Source organism: Porites lutea, chromosome 10 (assembly GCF_958299795.1).
Source record: "Porites lutea chromosome 10, jaPorLute2.1, whole genome shotgun sequence".
Classification (NCBI taxonomy): domain Eukaryota; kingdom Metazoa; phylum Cnidaria; class Anthozoa; order Scleractinia; family Poritidae; genus Porites; species Porites lutea.
Window position 1 is genome coordinate 24,476,819 of NC_133210.1, and position 20,111 is coordinate 24,496,929.

Here is a 20,111-nt window from a genome sequence, read left to right on the forward strand (position 1 = left end):
CATTTGGTTATTGTTCTGGAAAGCAGGATACAGAAGAGCGGTACTGGGGCCTACAATTTTGTCAAAGGAAAAGGGGCATTTTGGTCCAACCGACTGAATTGACCAGACTGGTAAAACATTTAGGTAACTTTCTCTTTCTTTAGAACTCTTACATGTACTAAAACTGGCAAGCCACTGAGCAGCTTGGCCACTAAAAATAATATATGGCCCTATGGCCCTGTGATTTGTAGTTGAGAAATCTATACATTATACAATAAAACCCGGTTAACATGGACACCAATGGGACATGCCATGGTGTCCGTATTATCTGGGTGTCTGCATTACTTAAACGGGCTCACAGACAAAATGTGACAACACATGATTTATTGATATTAAGACTACAACAGACAGAGCGAAAAGGGAAAGAAGCCAAGGAAGTTAAACTTGTGTAGTAGGAGGAGGCAGAAAACTTTGTTTGGGGGGTTGAGTACAAGGGTCAAATGTGAGAAGAAAGACAGGCTTCAAACATGTCACCCTATTTTGGTACTATTCTTAAGTAATAAAATCATATTAGCTCATAAAAATCTGTTATCATTGTAACTGGGCACATTATCTACATTAAGCACAGGAATGTGACACTGAAAATAGACAGTGCGCAAGTAACCAGTGTCCATAAAGCAGGGTTTACGATATACCAGAGTTTGTAACTAGGGACACAAAAAGTGTTGACTGTCTGTATTATCCGGTGTATGTAATACGCGGATCAATTTTAGAGAAATAAATCAGCTTTCTGTCAGGACAAAGAAACTGTCCATTATATATGGGTGTCCCTGTTAAGTGGGTGTCTGTAGAGTGGGATTCTACTGTATATTATATATATTTTATTTTGTTGTGGGGGGGTAGGGGGGGGGAAGATAATGATTAAGGAATTATTAAGCAATACTGCTCTCCCAGAACGGCACAAGCTTGTTCCCCTGGTTGATTTCTTTTTCTGGCATTTGTTATGACGTATTGACGTCATCTTTGATTGGATATATCAAAGGACAAAGGTGTTAACAATTTGGTCAAACGTTGCTGGTATGAAGAATTAGCCCGGTAATTTCAGTCAATCAGAATGGGACAAATATTTTGAATGAATAATAATAAACATAAGCTGGGATATAATCTTAACGTTTTGGGAAGGCTTCGAGAATCCGGCTCCAAGGAGATAGATACAGTGTCAATGACCCGTTATAATTAATATTACCTTGACGTTTCCTTACTTAGAATACATGTAAGATGTAGTGTGGATGTCATGGCGATCATTTTTACTTTTATTGTGAATTCTTACTGCTAAAATGTTATCTACCGTGTCAAACCCTGCGGTGTTAGCTAAGACAAAAGGGAAGTAACGATCCAAGCTTGTGTTCAACTAGAATTTTCCGCTTATAATATAAATTCCTTACCTTAACGTCTTCTTTGGACAAAATTTCATCCATTACCTCGTCTTGAAAGCTAGTTCTTTGTTAAAAATTGACAAATTTAACACAAAAAGGAATTTTTTCAACTTACAATATCCAAATATTTAGAAGATACGAAAAAGAACATCACTTTCACTTTTGTCCGCCATATTTGTTTGCATGTTTCTCCAACCTCGTCTTCATGACGAGTCTTCTCCTCCCCAGTCTACGCGTGTTCCTTCATTCAAGATGGCCGCTGAAGAGAGCTGATTCGTGGCAAAATATTTAAATCAGCAGGACTAAAAGGAAGAAATGGATACCTCAGACCAAGATGATGGTCTCTTAAAGACACTGTTTAAGGAATCTTTTCAAGGTAATTGATAGATTTTCTTAGGACCTCTTAAAAAGCTCTCTTATTGATCGTTTGTCTTAGTGACTCTAACAACACCTGAAAACACTCACAGTCAGCCAAATTAGCCTTTTCCTCTCTTCCATGTTATGTATTTCAGCGTTAGAGGTAATAAAGAATTATGAAAATAAATGGTATGCCGGGCTATTTGCTAATTTCTCAAATCGATCGATCACTTTTTGTTTAGTTTTTATATGACTAAGGTTTAATAAAGTATAGTAGCAACACCACCCGACTAATCAACAATTTTGAAATAGCTCTTTTGGCATCCTGCTCCATTTCGGTTGTAAGTGACAAGTAAAGCATTACCTGATGGGCAATTGTTAACAAGTTTGATTATTTTCTGCACTTGATGTTGTCACTGTTACTCCACTTTAATCACAGATCTCATGTTATTCACTTACTTTGGATTTAGCAAAATTTGCCATAAAAGTACACAATTTACTGACAAATTGCTTTATGGTTTTCAGAGACATGGAAAGATAGTCCAGATTTTGCCTTATATTTAGCTGAACTGAGTGCTTCTAGCCTGGAAAAGTTGAGTAAGTCATACAGGAGACATGAACTTTGAGTGTACATGTACAATAGCATTTATGAAACTTATTTTTGTAATGATCAGAACAAACTTTCAACACTCCACTTTTGGAAGGCTGTTAACAAAACCAGGATCGGATTGCTTGGATCGGATCGGATCGGATTACGGATCGGACTAGTGTCTTCGCTTTTGGTGCAGAAGAATTATTTTGACAAAAGCTGCTTTAACAATGACACAGGTGGCTCGGAATAAGAAAGCCGAATTCTCACAACGTGAGTCTAACCGGTTCGACTCGGATTTTTTCTTCCGAGCCGCCTGTGTCACTAATACCAAAAAAATAGTTTCTCATGTATCACCAGGCTTAAAATTCACCATCAGCTTTAAAATCATCGCAAAGAATTATTTTCAACTGAACTGCACTGGGAAATTTTCTGTTGCATAACTTCATATGATTACAATTCCAAAAAGAGGCTTGGTCACGTGACGTCTCCCGAATCGAAGATGGCGGACAGAGATGTACGTATCTCTCATTGCAATGATTTTGTTTTTCTTTTCATCTCCACTCTCTTCTGAATTGGTCTTCTTTCTCACTGAGCTTGGATTGAATGCTTCTTTTCAGAGGAGACGATTAAGAAAATCGCGGTAATAAGCAAGGTACGATAGCGACGACTTGTTGTCAATAAGCGAATGACATCTTAAATGTCACCTCCGTTCAAGTAGGCTCAGAAAATAACGAGATCACTTTACAATAAAAAAAAAGAAAAGAAACACTAAATTAGTTACAGAAGATTGTATACATACTCTTCTCTCCGCCATCTTCATTCCGGGGGATGTCACGTGACCATTTTGGCGGGAATTTAAGGCGAATTGTCAGTCCGATCCGATCCGATCCGATCCGGAGTCCGATCCGATCCACAATCCGATCCGATCCGAGCAATCCGATCCGGGTTTTGTTAACGGCCCTTTTGGAATTGTCATTCTATGGCTCAAAATTAGTTGTCTAATGCCATATATCATACCATATATTCTGTGACAGAAAAGATCTTTATAATTTTGCAGCAAATTTACTACAAGCTCCACATGAGGCTTTTCAAAGTAAAATAACTGTAAATTGGCATTTTTACATCCGTTTTCTTATCAAGTTATGTATATTAATGAAACTTTCTTGTGGTTAATACAATGTACAATTGGACTCAAATTGAGACCAACTGTGCAAAATCACACCATTGCATAATGCCAAAAGGCCTGCAATGATCATCTATCTGGCATCCCTTTTTATTGAAAATAAAATAAGCAACCTTCCTTGATAAATCAATAAAGAAATAGTCATCATGATCTTCAATGCTATGCAACAAAAAGTCTTGAAACTTTCAATTCCTGTCCAAGGTCCCTCAAACTCTTTGTTTAGGCTCCTCACATTGCTTGTAATTGCACAATTTTTATTGAGCAAATGCCAATCAGAGCAGGGACCATTTCTTCATTTGATTGTGTAATTATTTTGTAGGCAGAGAACCAGAGAGACTAGCTGAGGAAAAGGCACAGATTTTAGAACAAACTGAGCACTTAGCCTTTCATAATTACAAGACATTCATCAAAACTGCAGAGTGCTCTAAAGAGATCTTTCATGATGTAAGTACTCAATAGTACAATAAATAGCAAAATCATGCTGCCCTTTTTTGGATGTCATTAAAGATTGAATTAAATAATTATTACTTTGTACATGTATGCAGGTAAAAAATAGTGCTTTATGCACATTTTGGTCAGGTTTTTCTTATCCAAGGAATTTTTGCAATTTTTCTGGATGTGAGCATCTGAAAAAAGCAACATGGTTTTGGGCTCACAAAACTTTGATTTTTTAAATCCTATTTATATATTTATTTATTTATTCATGTATTGTTAATCTCCACTTGTTCCAATCTTTTGATCTTTTTATCTCATTAGAACCTTTTATTTTAAAGTAAACAGTCAGCTTCCTTGTTTGCAAAATACATGACAAATTTTATTCTAAAAAGTTTGTTTCAGTGGAAAGTCATGTTGAGTCACTTTTGGACAAGCTACCAAGATTTTCTGAAACATGCAGCAATTTCATGAAGGCTGCACAAGAAATAAATAGCAGGTATAATCAAGTTGCTTTACATGTGTCTGCCTTACTTTAGTTCCTACAAAGTCTGTTCATTCATTCATCATACTTCAAAATGTAACAAAACTTGATGGCAACTGTGGTTCAAGTTAATACATTTCAGTCACAATGTCAGGCAGTTAGTCCTATAGAGTCATTAATTGAGCCAGTTATCTATTTTTTTTAATTACTCAGGTCAGTCAATGAGCCAGTTAATCAGTTAGTTTAGTAATTCAGGCTGCCTGAGTCAGTTAGTCTGGCAGCCAGTCAGTCCCTCAGTCAGCCATTCAGTCTGTCAAGTCAGTCAGTGAGTCAGTTAGGTAAGTCAGGTCAGTTATGTCAAGTCAGTCAGTCTGTCAGTCAGTCAGTCAATTTGTCAGTCAGTCAGTCAGTCTGTCAGTCAGTCAGTCAATTTGTCAGTCAAGTCAATTAGTTAGTAAGTTAGTCAGTTTAGTAAGTCAGTCAGCCATTCATTTATAATCCAGCTTAATGAACCAGCCTGTTCTTAACATATTTAGTGAACAGCATTTAGATCAAAATATTATGTGCAATATCAAAATGACAATTGCTGTTTCACTTCTCTCACTTCTAGCCGCCATTTAAATTCTTTAACTTTAGCTCGCCATACACAGTTGCTGGAGATTCTGGAAATTTCACAGGTATGAAACAAACGTTTTGTATTCTCAGTAATCTTGGTCTTTTTTGAGATGGTCTCAGGTAATTTACTTTCATTATGAAAACCAGGCAAAAGGCACTGGTGAGCCTGAATATTACACTATGCTTGCAAGTGAGCTTCCTGTTTCCATTGATCAGACATGAGAAGCAAGGGTTTTCACCAGTGAACACTTCGGGAAGGAAGCCACTGGGGAATTTGCTCAGTTCGCTCATAAGATCTCTTGCCTCTTGTTTTTGAGTGCCCAAATAATAGTAGGCTTGTTTGAAGGATAAAACAGTGTTCACATTGGGCACCTGAGCATGGTCCTGTAGTATGGTACTTGCTGGGCATTAATCCGTTAAGTCCTAAGAGTGATCAGCATCGAAATTCTCCTTGTAATATCAATTCTTTGTAAATCAGAGTGGTCATGAGAATTAGGGACATGATCACACAAGGTGAATTTGCCTGATATTTTAACGATTTCTCCCCACTACTTCTGTAGGAAATGAATAGAGGCATTACAAAGGAGAATCAAATATTGTTCTTAAGGTGTAAAGGGTTAATGTGAATATGCCCTTTTTTTGAATACCCAAGCTAGAATTTGACCTCAGCACCAATGACCAAGTACAAGAATGAGATTTTGTTTTTGGACACCAAAGTGAGAACTGGGATCCTTTGAGAACATGTTTTGCATTGGATCCGAGGCAAACTACTGCTTTGCATACCCATGACTCCCTGCTATGCTTGTGCTCCAAAATGGAATCTGACAGGGTGAAATGGGGCAAATATGTACAAAGTGACATGCCAGATACCTCTGGTGTGAACTCGACACTTTTTTGTGCTGCTACCCAGTTGCTAGTACTCAGGCACCTGGTGTGAATAGCCCCTCATAGTACAGTCCTTTACATTGGTACCATCTGTGTATAGGATGACAATAGGGAGATTTAGAATCAATTTTGTGATGTATTTTGCCTGTAGAGGCTTTTTTTCAGTACATGATGAAATAATTAGGAATGAATTCTGTTGTTATTTACAGCTTATGGATTCATGTGTTCGTAATGGATACTATGAGGAAGCCCTGGAACTATCATCGTATGTGCATCGGCTGGAAAAGAAACTCTCTAACATCCCAATCATTCAAAACATAGTGGAAGTTGTTCAGTCATCAACACAGCTAATGCTGTCTCAGCTTTTGCAACAGCTACGATCAGCTATCCAGCTGCCTGCTTGCTTGCGTGTGATTGGTTACCTCAGACGACTTGACATGTTTTCTGAATCTGAGCTCAGGATTAAGGTATTTCCGTAAATCTCAAATAAAATGTAGGCAACGTATATAAGGTTGTGTATAAACGTATATTTTCTGTAAGAAATGAACCTCACTCAACTATTACGTTAATGTGTGGCTGTCCATACATTACTTCTATTTTGTTTCGTGAGTGAATTTCAGGTACCTATGCGCATAAATTTTATGTGGGTATGCACATAAAATATTTGTGACAGTGAAAATCCACCCTTGTTTGGAACTACCGGTAAGATGAAATTTGGTGCAACCTGGCGGTGATTTTGGGAAATTGCAGTTTACTGCAGCAAGTAATACATGTACACTACAAAATGCATTACACTGGAAAACTGTTTACACACTAAACAATAACTCTGCCTTTTCTGCTGTACTCCTGGTGTTACACTGGCCCTCTCTCCCTTGATTCTCCACTCTACAAACAAATGAAAAGGGAACTGGAGCCAATATGCCTCCCGCAATTGTTTCTGGGATTGTTACTGGGGACATGTCTGTCCCATAAGTCTTTGCGGAACTTAACTCAGTCCAGTTTTCATCTGGTTTCCAAACTGGTGATTTCATACTTCACCTCTCTCAAACGTGTCCCGTAGCAAAGGTATTCCACTACTTTTCTATGATTTTGGGCCACTTACTTTAGAGGACTGTCGTTGCTTCAGAGTCATAAGTTAAAAAACAAAAATACATGAAAATCTGCTTATATGTTGGCTTCTGTCATGTAATGTCAGGGACAATACCAGTGGCAGATGCAGGGGTGGGCCCTTATTTTTAGACCAAACTGAGGCCCGAAGGGCTGAGAAAATGTTTTTTTTGGAGACCGGACCCCTCTTCAGATCTCAGGGTCTGGATGAGCAAGCCCCCCCCCCACCCATCCTTATCTGAAGGTCTGGATTCGCCACTAGATACTGCTACTGCTACTTTCAGGTTAAGGGACATGGGGGAAGCCTTAATTGAACCCACATGGTAAAAGAGACATAAACTGGATATCGCCTTCACAACGTTTTTCTGCAATTTTAGTAATGTCAATATTAATGCAATTTTATCGTCTTGTAGTTCCTTCAAGCACGCGATGCTTGGCTTCAGAGTGTTCTGGCCTCAATTCCATCAGATGATCCTTATTACCATATTACCAAGACCATCGAGACAAGCCGTGTACATCTGTTTGATATTGTTACGCAATACAGAGCCATATTCTCCGATGATGACCCAATATTGTCAATGGAAAACGAGGACAGCCCAATGTACAGCAACCTTTTTCACTGCTGGGTTGTGCAGAAGGTGCGCTATATTGAATGCCTCTGGTAAAATGAACCTTCGACTAGGGTGTTTAAGTAGAGAGCGATTTTCGTATGACCCTGAAATATGGTTTCGGTAACTAAGTGTTTGTCATTTGCTTTATCGGCCAATAGATGAACAGATCAAAACATGGTTCTTTCGTTTTCCCGCCAAAGAAAACCCTAATATGGAGAAGGCATTGTTCGATTGGCCAATCGTGTTGCAGTATGACGTCTAAGCGAAGTACCGTTTGATTTCTAGAAAGTTCTAGGGCATGAAGCTTTTTTCACCCTAGCGTTCGCTTAACTAACAAAAAGCCACGCGAGTTTGTATCCGTTCGATGACGCAATCAAATGGCTCTATTTCTGTATGTTTGTTTTTTCTGTTTTGTTCTCGCGTTTTCATTTCAAGGTCATACGGAAATCACTGTAAGATTGTGATAGCGATATGTATGAGTCGAGCTGTGTCTATTGGGCTTAAAGTAATAAATGCCAAGTTAGAAGGTACTCGGTTGGATTACTACAATAGACACTTGGGACCCAACAAAAAATGTTTGTTGACTTTTAAGGTCGACCAAGGGGGCAAAGACCAACTGAGGGGAATATTCGCGGACGTGTGGCAACTCAACTCTAGCCTGCGACTTCTCTTCTTGTATCTTTTCCTATAATTCAGAAAAGTTTGATTTCGTGCAACCATTCACAGTAACAGAACCGCCTGAAAAAATGCTTATTTTCCCTTGTGTGACAGTGAACTGTTTGTGGGACAATTCCTTGCGACCAAATGAAAGTAAAACAAATTTTTATCAGCATAAAATGGCTAAATAAAGTTCTAAGGGCCACTAAAACGAGACGGTCTCTTTTTTCTGCTTCAAGGTGCAACAGTTTTTGAAGACTTTAGAGTATGACTTGGAGCGTGGAGTTGGTAGTCGACTAGATTCACTGTTGGGACAATGTATGTACTTTGGTCTGTCATTCAGCCGGGTTGGAGCTGACTTCAGAGGGTTACTTCCTCCACTCTTCCACACGGCTGCAATGAAAGTATTCAGTACAGCGGTGCTTGATGCTACGGAGAGGTGCGTTGTGTTTGCGTGTGTAGAAAGTAGTTGTGAAAAAGATCCCGATTTTCCAAGTCTTTGTTTTAGTTTTTTAAGTCTTGTTTTCATCTTTGGTTATGTATACTATTGGAGCAATATGTTCCCGGGATTGGGCAATTTTATCTGCTTTTGCTATGAATGTTGAGAAAACTACTTGAAATCGTTATTTGCATGTCCCTCAAATTTTGAGATTTGTTGTGGATGTAATATGATCGATTTAATCTCTTTCAAGTGAGTTTCTTTGTTTACTTACTGATCTTTTTTTCTTTGAAATTAAAGGTTTAATGAAACGATGAAGTCGTATTCTCCTCAGTCTCTTTCATCCTCTGTTACGGCCACGATGCTTTCTACAATGACAGCGAAGGTATGTAATGTCTCACTTCTGCAAGATTGGGTTTATGTGGCATTGTAGAACTCAGCAGAGCTGATCGCTCTGCACTTGGCCTCATTTTGAAAGTGAGGGTTTTATGACCTATTAGCTGGATCGTCTCCTTGCATGTCCCTCCGTAAGGGTAAGCTAAATTCCGTCATTGAGATTGAAAGATAAGTAGCACTTCGCTGTAATTCTTCGACCGCCTTTTTAAACAAATGGAAAATTTCCTTATTTAAATTTGTTGGCTTGTATCTGTTTACCTCCAGCTAATCGCTTTGTTAGCTATACGTCGGTCCCCCTTAAAGTTAAAGCATCCACCCTTTCTTCTTTTCCTTTATTATTGAGTGAACAAAACTAAGTAAGTTAACCGAGGTCACGCCTAAATTAAACCTAGATATTTCATGTAACTGTCAGTTTTATCCGTTGTTTTGTAATTACGTAGTTATTTAAAACAGTATTTTTTGTTTTTGTTTTCAGCAATATGTGTGCTTTTCTGTTCTGCAATATAGCATTAAATAAGATTTTATGCAATCCTATTGGCTGGCTTTGCAATTTTAGGTACAACCGAACCGGATTTTTACCGTGGGAGTGCCACAGGCATCCCACGGAATAAAGATAAAAAATAAAAAAAGTGGGGTGTTTACTTGTTATTTTGCTTTCCTCATTAATTGCTTTTGTTTTTATTTTCGTAGCCGGATGATACAGGAGCAGATCTCCATCCTCCCAGCTCTTTGTTACAACATCCACCCCTTGCGGCCTTCACTAACAGTGTTTTATCAGCCTTCAATGAGCTAAGGCATTGCGCGCCATTAGCCCTTGTATCACCTGTCACTGAGGTTCTTCAGTCCTCCTTTGCATCTGTGATACACACCACATGCGCCTTCCACAGGTAAAATATGGAGCTTAAGCAAGAGCGTTTTTGAGCGATGGATGTCAACCGGAAGTGGACTTTTTGCATCATTGGGGAGTTGTTTGGTTGAAACTCTCGGATAAATCGTCTTTATAATAGAAAAGAAAGTCTGAAATACAAATTTGTTAGAGTCAATGCACATATATAGTGAGAAGGCCTCACTTCCGGTTGATGTGCGTCGCTCAAAAACGTCTTTGCTTAAGCTCTTTAATGAATTCTGCATCTTTTGTGGTAATTCTTGGTGTTGCAGACGGTTGCAGGCACCAAGTGACGTAATATAAAAGATCGAGAAGACACTGAACAATACCCACGCCACAACACACAGGCGAACCAACAGTGGTTTGCGCAACACCAAGAAACATTCGCTTTTTGGCGGAGACCTTTGCCGCTACCATGATCAGGGAAAAGAATTTCTTTCCAATGTCTCGGAAAATTTTAGTTCCTGATGAAGACGGTGAGGAGTCATGAAATTATCCTTTCAGGCTGCCCAAGGATTTCATGAAGCCCACATTATCGTCCGGACAAAAATATTCCGTAGCTGATTAAATTTGCTACCCCATGTTATGTAAGAAATGTTCCGAAAAACGTTAAGAGTTAAAAATGTTGAATAGGAATGTTCATTGGCTAAAAAAAGAAGCGGAAGTTAATGTTTACGGGTCAATAAAAATTGCTTGCAGGTCAAAGGAAGTCAACCAGTAGTTAAGAAAATTAATATTATCCGTTCAAGTGGGAAGCAAAAAAAGTGCCTCTTTCGAGCTTCGTATTCCTGATTTCCCGTTCATGATATTTGTCTATCTTTCCTGCAGGCTTTTCTGGGATTGCCTAAAGCTGAGGAGGAATCCGGGTTAAAAAACTGGTTATTTTCGTCACCCTGTTCCTAAACTTATAGAAACCTAGTTCCGGATCTTGTGTCGCTAACGGTCGATAAGCACATCTTTGTTCTCGCGAGCTTACTATCTTCTGCCTTCAAGCTATCGCTAGTAAGGTTTGGTTATCCATCACTTCTTCCTCTGGCCAGTTGCATCATATACTATAAGCCAATCAAATACAACTGTACAGCTGATACTAAATTATGTTAAAAACGTAGCGTTGACAGTTAACCCTGGGAAATTTCTTGTAGAGCGGTGTAATATATCTCATAATCCTTGTTAAAATTCCTATCCTTATATTGGTTTACAGAGCAGAAGCGGCCGCCCTCAATGAATCTGAAAGAGCTACATTTGCAAATTTCTGTCAAGTATTGGGTAAACAGCTTATACCGTACATAAACCGCTGTTTAGAGGCGATTTTTCCGAGTTCTGCACTGAGTGTCGTACAGGGGGGTCCTACTGCAGCCAGTACGTTGCTAAGACTTGACGTTAAGAGATTACATGTACTGTTAGAGCCAGTCATGCCCCAAGAATCCACAGAGGAAGAGGAAAAACCTCGTGGAGAACAAAAGGTTAAGAGCCGCCCTAGCATACCAAAGGATACCACAGGGGAGACGGGACAGCCTCGTCAAGAGAACGAGGCTGAAAGAGAGAAAGAGAAAGAGCAGAAAAACACTGACCAGGAAAAAGAACATCTTACAGAGCAATCTGTGGAGACAGAATCATTGAATGATGGTGGGGAGAAAGTATCAGAGTCTGAACAGCAAGAGCCAGATTTAACTTAGTAGTAAAATAGTTGTAGAAGCCATAATTAGGGTACCTACCATTGGTCAGAAACTGACCGACCACACCCTTCCAGTCGAAAAGAGAATTCCACAACAGTTTAAATTCTCAAAAACGGCCACCTTAGGCTGTTCCAGGATCTCAGATAGTGGGGAAGACACGAAAGTGAAAGGTGCGCGAAAAGTTGGCGGGGCGGGGCGGGAAGGCTCCCCTCCCCTTTTTTTCATGTTCGCGCTTTCTCAATTCAGCGGACCGTACTATCTCGGAGCCTGGAACAGGCCATGGCCTTCTTGGGGACAGGAAAAAGTGACCATTGTAGAGAGGTGGCCGTCGTAGTGAGGTTTAAACAAGAGCCAATGTATGGACTGTCGGCCGAAAAAGTGACCATTGTAGAGAGGTGGCTGTTATTAGTGGACGTTAGACTGTATTAGTCCAGCCAGCCAGATTAGTCAATCTTTAATAGTATGCAAGGCGGAAATGAGTTTTTAACGAAAACGTTCCAAAATAGCGTGTTCCATTTTCAAAACGACCTATATTGCCTTGGCACACTCACAACTTGTTTTCATTTGAGTTGCCGAGTGCAAGGGGCAAAGTACGGCAAACTGCCTCAAACAGTTTTAAACCAGGCTCGCTATGGACCAGTTACAGGCGTCCACCTTAGGTTGTTTTCCGTGCTATAAACAACTTAGTGAGTAAACCAGCCAACCACTGATATTTTTCTTTTAACGCCCGGTTGCTCAACAATGGGATAGCGCTATACAGCGAATAAGTATTAGGGAAATTATATAGAGGATATTACACGGCGGCGCGAAGATGTGAATTTTATTTCGAGTGGCAAAACAATATTTTACGAATGAGCGCAGCGAGTGAGTAAAATATTGTTTTTTGCCACGAGAAAATAAAATTCATATCTTCAAGCCGCCGTGTAATGTTCTTTTTATTATATAGAAAAAAAGACATCGATAAAATAATAGAGGGAAATTACCGAAATTACGTCATCGATAAACTCACGTGTGAGATTATGGAAAATAAACCACTCGGGTCCCGGATGTAGTTTTTATGAATTTTACGAGTGGTATTTTTCCAGTAAAACGCTCGTAATAAATTGTGTTATCCTCTGGTTAGAGATTTACTCAGCGGATAGCACTATCCACCTTTGGAACAACTCGGGATAAGGCTGTAAAGCCAGGGGTGTCTGCAAAGTAAGGGGTGTCTGCAAGCTCAAGGTTTCCCACCTTTAAAGTCCCCAACTTATGGGGACTTACCCCTCCCCACTTAAGTGTCATTTTGACGGGTGTCTGGTTGTCTGGCCTTTTAAGGCGAATTTCCACTGATGCGTTTTTAGCTACGCACGCTAAAGCACCTAAACTTTAATCACGTAAATAAAATAGAAGCAAGATAAAAAAAAGTGCTGAGCTTAAACGAGAAATTGAGTGAGGTTCAACTTTTACGCTTACGAGCGACCTTTTATGCATTGCCTCTACTTTATTTGCGAACGTAAATTTTACGCACGTACGCAGGTAAAAATTACGCGACACTGGAAAGCATTGTTATTGTCTCCATATAACAGAGCCGGCTTCTACCTTAAACGGGTTTCTGCTTTTCAGTGTCTGTACAGCAATGCCGGGAAAACGCATGTCGTTCCCATAGGTATTAAAAGATTAAAAAAGGAGGAAAGATTTTAGAAACAGAAATAAGATAAGCTGCATCGCTGTGAGAGTAGTGGGTGTTCAGAAAGCTGCAACACGTTATTTAATCACTTTATTCTCTGAAGCGTGTAAAAGATCTTCTTTAAACTGTTAATGAAAAGAATTTTGTAATTTTTACATACTCTTTATTAAAAGAGAAATAAAAACAGAAGGAATATAGTAAAATAGAAGCAGATAATCTGCAACGAAACTACACTAATACTGAAAAGTTGTTATATCATTGTGGTTTAATGCTAATAAAGTGTACGTTCCGGTGATTTAAACTGAAGCTATATTTTTTCAACTCAGCTTGTTATTGTGCAATGTTTATTACGTTCAGACTGAAGGTAATAATCGCAAGGATCCTAACGTTGCTTCTGTTCAGATTGGAACATGAATTGAATCGTATTCGTCCATATCACTGTCATAGACATCTTCTACTTCAGTGTCTAAAGCCTCCAGCTCTTCGTTGGAGAAAAACCGCTCTAAAAGCTTGCGAAGCGGGATCATGCAGATGATAAAAAAGGGAAACGCGGGAGCAGCGACTGTCAGTTTCATGGCAATAAGTGCGCAGACGCAACACACTTGAATGATGGTGAAAAAATGCATCTTGCTTGTTTTGACATTTGTGACGTAAGTCTCGTCAGGGTGATGGGAGGATGGGATGAACAGCAGTTTGACTCGTTCCACTAGCTGAATGTGCGATAAAGAGGAAACGCCCAGGAAAAGAAACACTCCGAAGAGAACAGATATTGGAATGAGACGCATCACGGGCGACAGCAGAACTGTGAAACCTATGAGCAAGTGAATGACAATGTTGGTAAGACGCTGTTCTTTGACTTCGATGAGATGAGGGTGCTCCCCTGGGGCGTGATTAGTGCTGATCACTGTCAAAGCGTGGAAGTGTGACAGCGTGTGCACAGGTGTGGCACACATCCAAGGAAGACCCAGAACTGAGCACAGACCAACCAGCAGTCCCAAGACAAAGAGATCCAAGTTGTAGCCTACACCTTTCTTCAGTTTGTGATCTTTCTTGTCTAAGATGACCCCGGTAAATTCGACTTCCATAAAGATCAAAATGCTGACGAGAATTGCTGGAACCAGAGCTGCAAAGATGGCGCCAGCGGTCATTGGTTCATCAACTCCCATGGGGTTTATGAACCAGCTGTGCCTGTTTGGTGACGTCACCGATAACCCATCCGGGACCGACAGTTTCTGAGTATACACGCCCTCTGTCAACCAGTCAACTGTCACCATAGCAACAATGGCGATGAAAACCCCGAAATCGCTGACAATACGCCGGGTTTTTGGTCCAAAAAAATGGCTGTGTCGCAACTTTCTCAAAGAAAAAGCCACAAAGAAGGTTCCGAGCATTAAAACTGCTGTGAAAAGAGCAGTATTTGCTGTTGCTTGATCTGGGGTGTCAGTGGCTGGCATGTCGGTGACACTTGTGGCGTTAGAAGATACAAAGGAGCTACTTGACAAATCAGCGCCCAAGGGATACAATTGAAACACGTACCCTACATAATTAAAAGCGTCATACAAAAAAATTATGGAAATCATCAAAGCAAATATTTCTTCAGTAAAACGTGTGAAGTAATTGATGAGAAAGCAACCCTCGAGCGCAACGATGACGAAACAGATAACCATCACCCAGATCCCTACCCAGGCACGCCAAGGAAGAAACTCAATACCAAAACGCATACTGAGCTGAAATGTACTCTTCTCAAACACAAGTATTGGTCCGGTAGCTCCTATTATAATTAGTGGCTGGCCTGCAAACAGACCAAACAAAACGCCAGACAATGCGGTGGCCAGGATCATTTCTGAAACTCCCATCCATTGATCAGTCTTTTCGCTTAGCAAACCACCAAAAGTGATTGCCGGCGCAAGGCACGCAAAGTAAACGAAGATAATTGTCGGTAAACAATGTACATCTAAAGCGTCTTTAAAATCGCTGACATAGAAAGGTAGCCTCCTCTTTATATCGCGTATGAGTCCACCACAAAATGTTCCTGTTCTAGCAAGAGGGTCGTTGGAGGCCTCGTTTTCTTGAATTACCTCGCGGAAGATGTTTTCTTGCACCCCCTGGCTGTCTGTACTCCCACCACGCCTTCTTCTGCAAGACAGTGCTTTAGCCTGATTGGCCAATATGGGCACCGTTTGATTCAATAGGTTTCGATCCCAATCCCCTGGCGGGATGATGAGACAATCGCCCATGTAACAGTACAAAGAATCCAGCAGATCTTGTTTGCTCTAAGGTAGAAAAGAATAAGTTAGAAATATGGACGCTAACACTTCTTAATGGTGATATGCTTTTTTCAAACAAAAGGTCAGTTCTCATTAGAACTCTCTTTGTCTCAGGGTTGCCCACTGGAGCAGGATCCTCGACCACCAGCTACTTCCAACAACAACAACAGCAATCTTTATTTGTACTCACTCTTGCTCAAACATAAATTACAACAATGAAAATATTAAAAGTAAAAATTAGAGTAATGGCTGCCACGAAAAAAGCGTCTATATTCTCTCAATAGCTGGTTTAAAGCTCCATGGAGTGTTTAAAAAAGCCCCTACAGACGGGTAAAATGTTACTGATCTCATCTGAAGACACGGAGTAGCACTCAAGGCTCGCGGGCAATGATTGGTGGGATTGAAAAAGAGTTTCACCGTCGCCCTGACTGTCACGTGTACAGACCCGTCCTGCGTTCCCCTCCAATGAACAAACACAATAAAACGCACGAGGTCGAGGCTTGGCTTGACAATTCATACAAGATCATAAAAATTACTGTTTTTTGTTACCCCAAGCCTCGGGTTTAGGCTTTGTTTACAGGAATGCGAGGACGATCTACTACACGTGCTCGAAGACATAAAGTATAAATTTAAGTTAAAGCTTCCGTCTCTTGTGCAGCGCCTCTTACATAAAGTGCATTAAATCATCTTAAAAAGAGGAAGTGCTGTGATAACCGACTTTATTGTAACCCTGTGCCAAAGTAAACACTGTTTGTTTTCATTATTTTCTATCATCCAGATTAAGTACCTGAATCCTGTTTACTTACTCATGGAGGATGCTTTAAGAAGAGTAATAAGCTTGATACCCTTTGGGAGGTGAGCAATTTTAAAGTTACCCTCAAATTCCACAGTGCAAACCTAGAATTTTCATCAGGGTTTGAGCGCCGTTTGATCTTAAGCTTTGTTAACACTCCATGGTTCAGCTTTTCGTGCCGACAAGAAAAACCAATCGGTATAGTATGCCGAACAGCAATCTGATCGATATGTGACTCACCACTTTGGAGATCGGTGCGGCAAAATCACCATTAGCAGTGGGGGATCCCAACTTTCAGGTAAGGTGGGGGGGGGGGGGGGGAGGTGTCGGTCATCCAGACCCTGAGATAAGGGGGGCGGTCTCAAGAAAATGTTTTTTTTAGCACTTCGGGCCTCATTTTGATCTTAAAAGGGGTGGAGGGGGGAGCCGGGCTCCCTGGGCTCCTCCCCTGGATACGCCACTGGTTAGTATGTGTGAATTGAAGCCCTATATCCGGTGTGGTTTTCATGCCGGCGCTAAAGTTTTCCGGTATAGTATGAACATAGCCTTAGGCACAATTTTGCGTACCTGGGGAGAATGGGGGACTATTTGGGGTGAAGGGGAGGGGGAGGGGTGCACACCTAACGCGTACTACACACATTTCATTGAAAAACGATTTTTTTTACTCCTCTTACCTTTGCTCGATATGCTGACTCAAGGAAAATTTTATCAGACATCAGCGTTGAAATAGAGCGTCCAACCTCATGATAATCAACGTTATCATCATCAGGTCCAAGAAGTACAAACATGAATCTTACAGGGATGTTTACCTCAGCAAAGTTCCCCAGTTCACAGCCAAAAGCGAGTCTCACAAAAGCGCTGACAGCGCAGGACAAACCATTGTGAGCTCCAACTAACACTGTAGTGGCCTGCGCATCGGCGGGAATTTTATTTCTGATGTCGGACTTCTCTATGCGTTCTTCAGTTTCGAAGTCTTCTCCACAGAAGCTCGTCACGGGGATTGCTAAATCGGTTACATTTGCATGTGACTGCGGTTCTGTTTTAAGCGGGGGTAGCAACACTGATTTAGTTTTAATGCCTACCCGTGGTCTGAAAATAAAACAAAAGCTTTCTGTTTATTAGATTATCGTTATGGTTAGTAATAGAGAGTTAAGTATCACGTTTACGTCAAACGGCAAACGCGAATTTGTACCACGTGACCAAGTTTCCTCTTTACTTTTCGTTTACTGTTCATTAATTCTACACCTAAATTAGTAGTTTTATGCAATTTTTTAATCCTTAAGAATTTTTTTGAGCTGTTTTCTATTTTGAGAAATTCTCAATTTGAATCTGACGTTTGCCGTATACATGGTCTTCACTTCTACAGCCTGTCCACACATGATTGATCATTCACAGGCTGAACAAGAAAAAAACGCCCTCGAGAAAGAACAACTAGCATGGTCTCGCAGTCTCTTCTTTCAAAAAAAAAAAAAAACCGGGGTCACAGAAATTGTGTGAATAGCAACTTTCCAAGTTATTCCTATCTTACGCGAGGTATTACAATTAAGGTGGTGTTAGCGCACAGTTTGTCACTGAAATTTATAAACATCGTTTAGGTTGCTTATTAATCATTCGGCGTCTACAAACGATTGTCTTAATACCGCTTATTATAGGCTCCTAATATGACCGGCCGATATCACATTGAGCTTCGTCTATTACATAGTTCATCCACCGCATTCTGAAGGCTGGTTTCACTATCTAGCGATCTAGTCGATCGGATCGAGTCGGAAGAAGCATAGAGCGTCATGATCTAGTGAAAACAACTTTTGTATCCGCTTACGACTCAGTTGCTTACGATCTAGTGAAAACTAGGTTCAAGTCGGATTCACCACCAGAAGCTGAAGAACTTCGGCCCCTTCCACACGTAACCGGATATTTTTGAAAACGTAGGTTTTTTCTTCTTTTTACCTCACCGTTCACGTGTAAACTGCGTTTCGGGCACCGGAAACGCTACTTTTCAAGAACGGTCACCAGAGTGGAGATTTTTGAAAACGCCGGCTTCCCGTAACCGTGTCTACCAAGGATGCTATCGTATTTCCGTCATTTTAGTGTTTTCAGGTGGACCGGCGAAAACGATTTAAATACGCTACGTGTGGAAGCTTACCATTTCTCAGAACTGAGAAACCTGAAAGCATGGCAACGAGCATTGTGATTGGTTTATCATTCCGCTTCAAGTTCCGACTCCGACAATTTGGTTTTCACTAAATCGTAAGCGACGAAGTTATGAACAGAGTCGGGAGAAAACAGGAACGTTCTGATTCTTCTGACCGACTCCGAAACCGTCTCCGCAAAAGACTCCGCGACTCCGAGTCCGTCGCGCGTGAAAACCAATGTTAACAGGTTCATGCGGCAGATACGTTTTGTTTTGGTGTATATGAGTGTGTTTATTACGGGTAAACAATTTAGCACATTAGATTGTCTCAAGATAAATAAACTACCAAGAGAAAAACCTCTACTTACATTGAATCCGACTCGGATTCATATTTACTTTCAGAGCTAGAAGCCTTTTCCATAACGCTTGACAAGTGACCTTTATGCCCACTCGACGGTGGTCTTGGGCGTTGCCCTTGAGGGATAATCCTCGAAAGGCGGCGGGCAAAGGCGTTGGTGCGAGGCTTTCTTTGTTGGTACTGATGTTGATGTCTTGTTAACAGTAGAGCTTTCACTGCGTCACATTCCTCGTCCGGTAACTTCTTCAATAATTTGATCTCGTTGATAATAGCATCACAAATGGAGGGCAAGCTACTGCTCTGAAGATCCAGGAGGATTATTCCATTTTGGAGATTTGTTTCAACTTCCCTTAAGCTACGAAATGTAAGGCAAGGAATGTGAGGTTTCCCCCAACGATTCGCACATTCTTCAACGTCCTCTTCGAGTTTGATCCACCGCGCGCGTTCTTTCCAAACTAATTCATTGTCGCTACTGACAAGCTCTTCTAACTCCACAAAGCCTTCATGAAAAGACTGAATTGAAACCCTTTTAGATGAACCATGATACGAGTCCATGTTAGTAACGTTGCTGATTTATACGATATTTTCGCCGCCCTTCCATTTTGTTTCGCATCGGGCGTCTATACTGAACTAGATCTTCCATGTGATTATGACGTCACTAATTTTTCATTATCTTCGTACATCCGTCGATCCAGTGACAGTTGTCTGATCATTATCAAAACAATTAAATCATTCAAGAAATATAGTGGACGATAAACCTTATCGTTTCAACGTTCAAGAAGACGCAAATTTTGCAAAATGATCCTGACAATTTTTGTTGCGAGAGTGTAATGAAAATCTCTAAACAAAACATTTTGTACAGAAGCATCGAAACACTTTTGCACAATTTACTGCTTAAATTTTAACCCGGTGAACTTCTCGCTTTCATTTTAGGAATAGGATAGTTTGTTTTCGTTTCTTTACTAACTTGTTTGTGGACAAGAGCAGTTTGCTTTGAACGAGGTTTTTTTCCCGCGCGAGTTATCTTAGTTACGCAAGCAATTCGGGTTAATGTTTAAAAGTCATTTCTCCTTTATGGAGTTGTGATAAAACTTTAATCAGCTTCAAAATTAATTAAGACTTCTGCAGCAGTAGATGAAGGGGGAATCCCATTAAAGA

General features: G+C 40.4%; 3 protein-coding genes across 4 annotated transcripts in view; 1 reads left to right on the forward strand and 2 right to left on the reverse strand.

Annotated features, from left to right (window-relative positions):
* Positions 1 to 1,603, reverse strand: part of LOC140950556 (mitochondrial fission 1 protein-like) — a 6,910-nt gene extending 5,307 nt beyond the window's left edge. The window contains exon 1 of the mRNA XM_073399794.1: positions 1,425 to 1,603. Within this exon, the coding sequence (XP_073255895.1) occupies positions 1,425 to 1,457 (33 nt within the window). The 5' untranslated portion in view covers positions 1,458 to 1,603. The remainder of the gene's footprint in view (positions 1 to 1,424) is intronic.
* Positions 1,604 to 1,654: 51 nt separating this feature from the next.
* Positions 1,655 to 11,883, forward strand: LOC140950380 (conserved oligomeric Golgi complex subunit 8-like). 2 transcript variants are annotated; one of them, XM_073399592.1, is made up of 11 exons: positions 1,655 to 1,791; positions 2,298 to 2,369; positions 3,867 to 3,991; positions 4,375 to 4,478; positions 5,074 to 5,140; positions 6,173 to 6,430; positions 7,484 to 7,708; positions 8,578 to 8,777; positions 9,078 to 9,162; positions 9,864 to 10,060; positions 11,261 to 11,883. In XM_073399592.1, the coding sequence occupies exons 1-11, from the start codon at positions 1,731 to 1,733 to the stop codon at positions 11,733 to 11,735; spliced, it is 1,869 nt and encodes a 622-aa protein (XP_073255693.1). In that variant the 5' UTR covers positions 1,655 to 1,730; the 3' UTR covers positions 11,736 to 11,883. The 2 variants fall into 2 exon arrangements, with proteins under 2 accessions (XP_073255693.1, XP_073255694.1); XM_073399593.1 differs by lacking the exon at positions 2,298 to 2,369.
* Positions 11,884 to 13,700: 1,817 nt separating this feature from the next.
* Positions 13,701 to 19,564, reverse strand: LOC140950381 (anion exchange protein 3-like). Its single transcript, XM_073399595.1, has 3 exons — positions 18,992 to 19,564; positions 17,139 to 17,467; positions 13,701 to 15,677 (listed from the first exon to the last, which is right to left on the reverse strand). The coding sequence occupies exons 1-3, from the start codon at positions 19,506 to 19,508 to the stop codon at positions 13,803 to 13,805; spliced, it is 2,721 nt and encodes a 906-aa protein (XP_073255696.1). The 5' UTR covers positions 19,509 to 19,564; the 3' UTR covers positions 13,701 to 13,802.
* Positions 19,565 to 20,111: the final 547 nt, after the last annotated feature.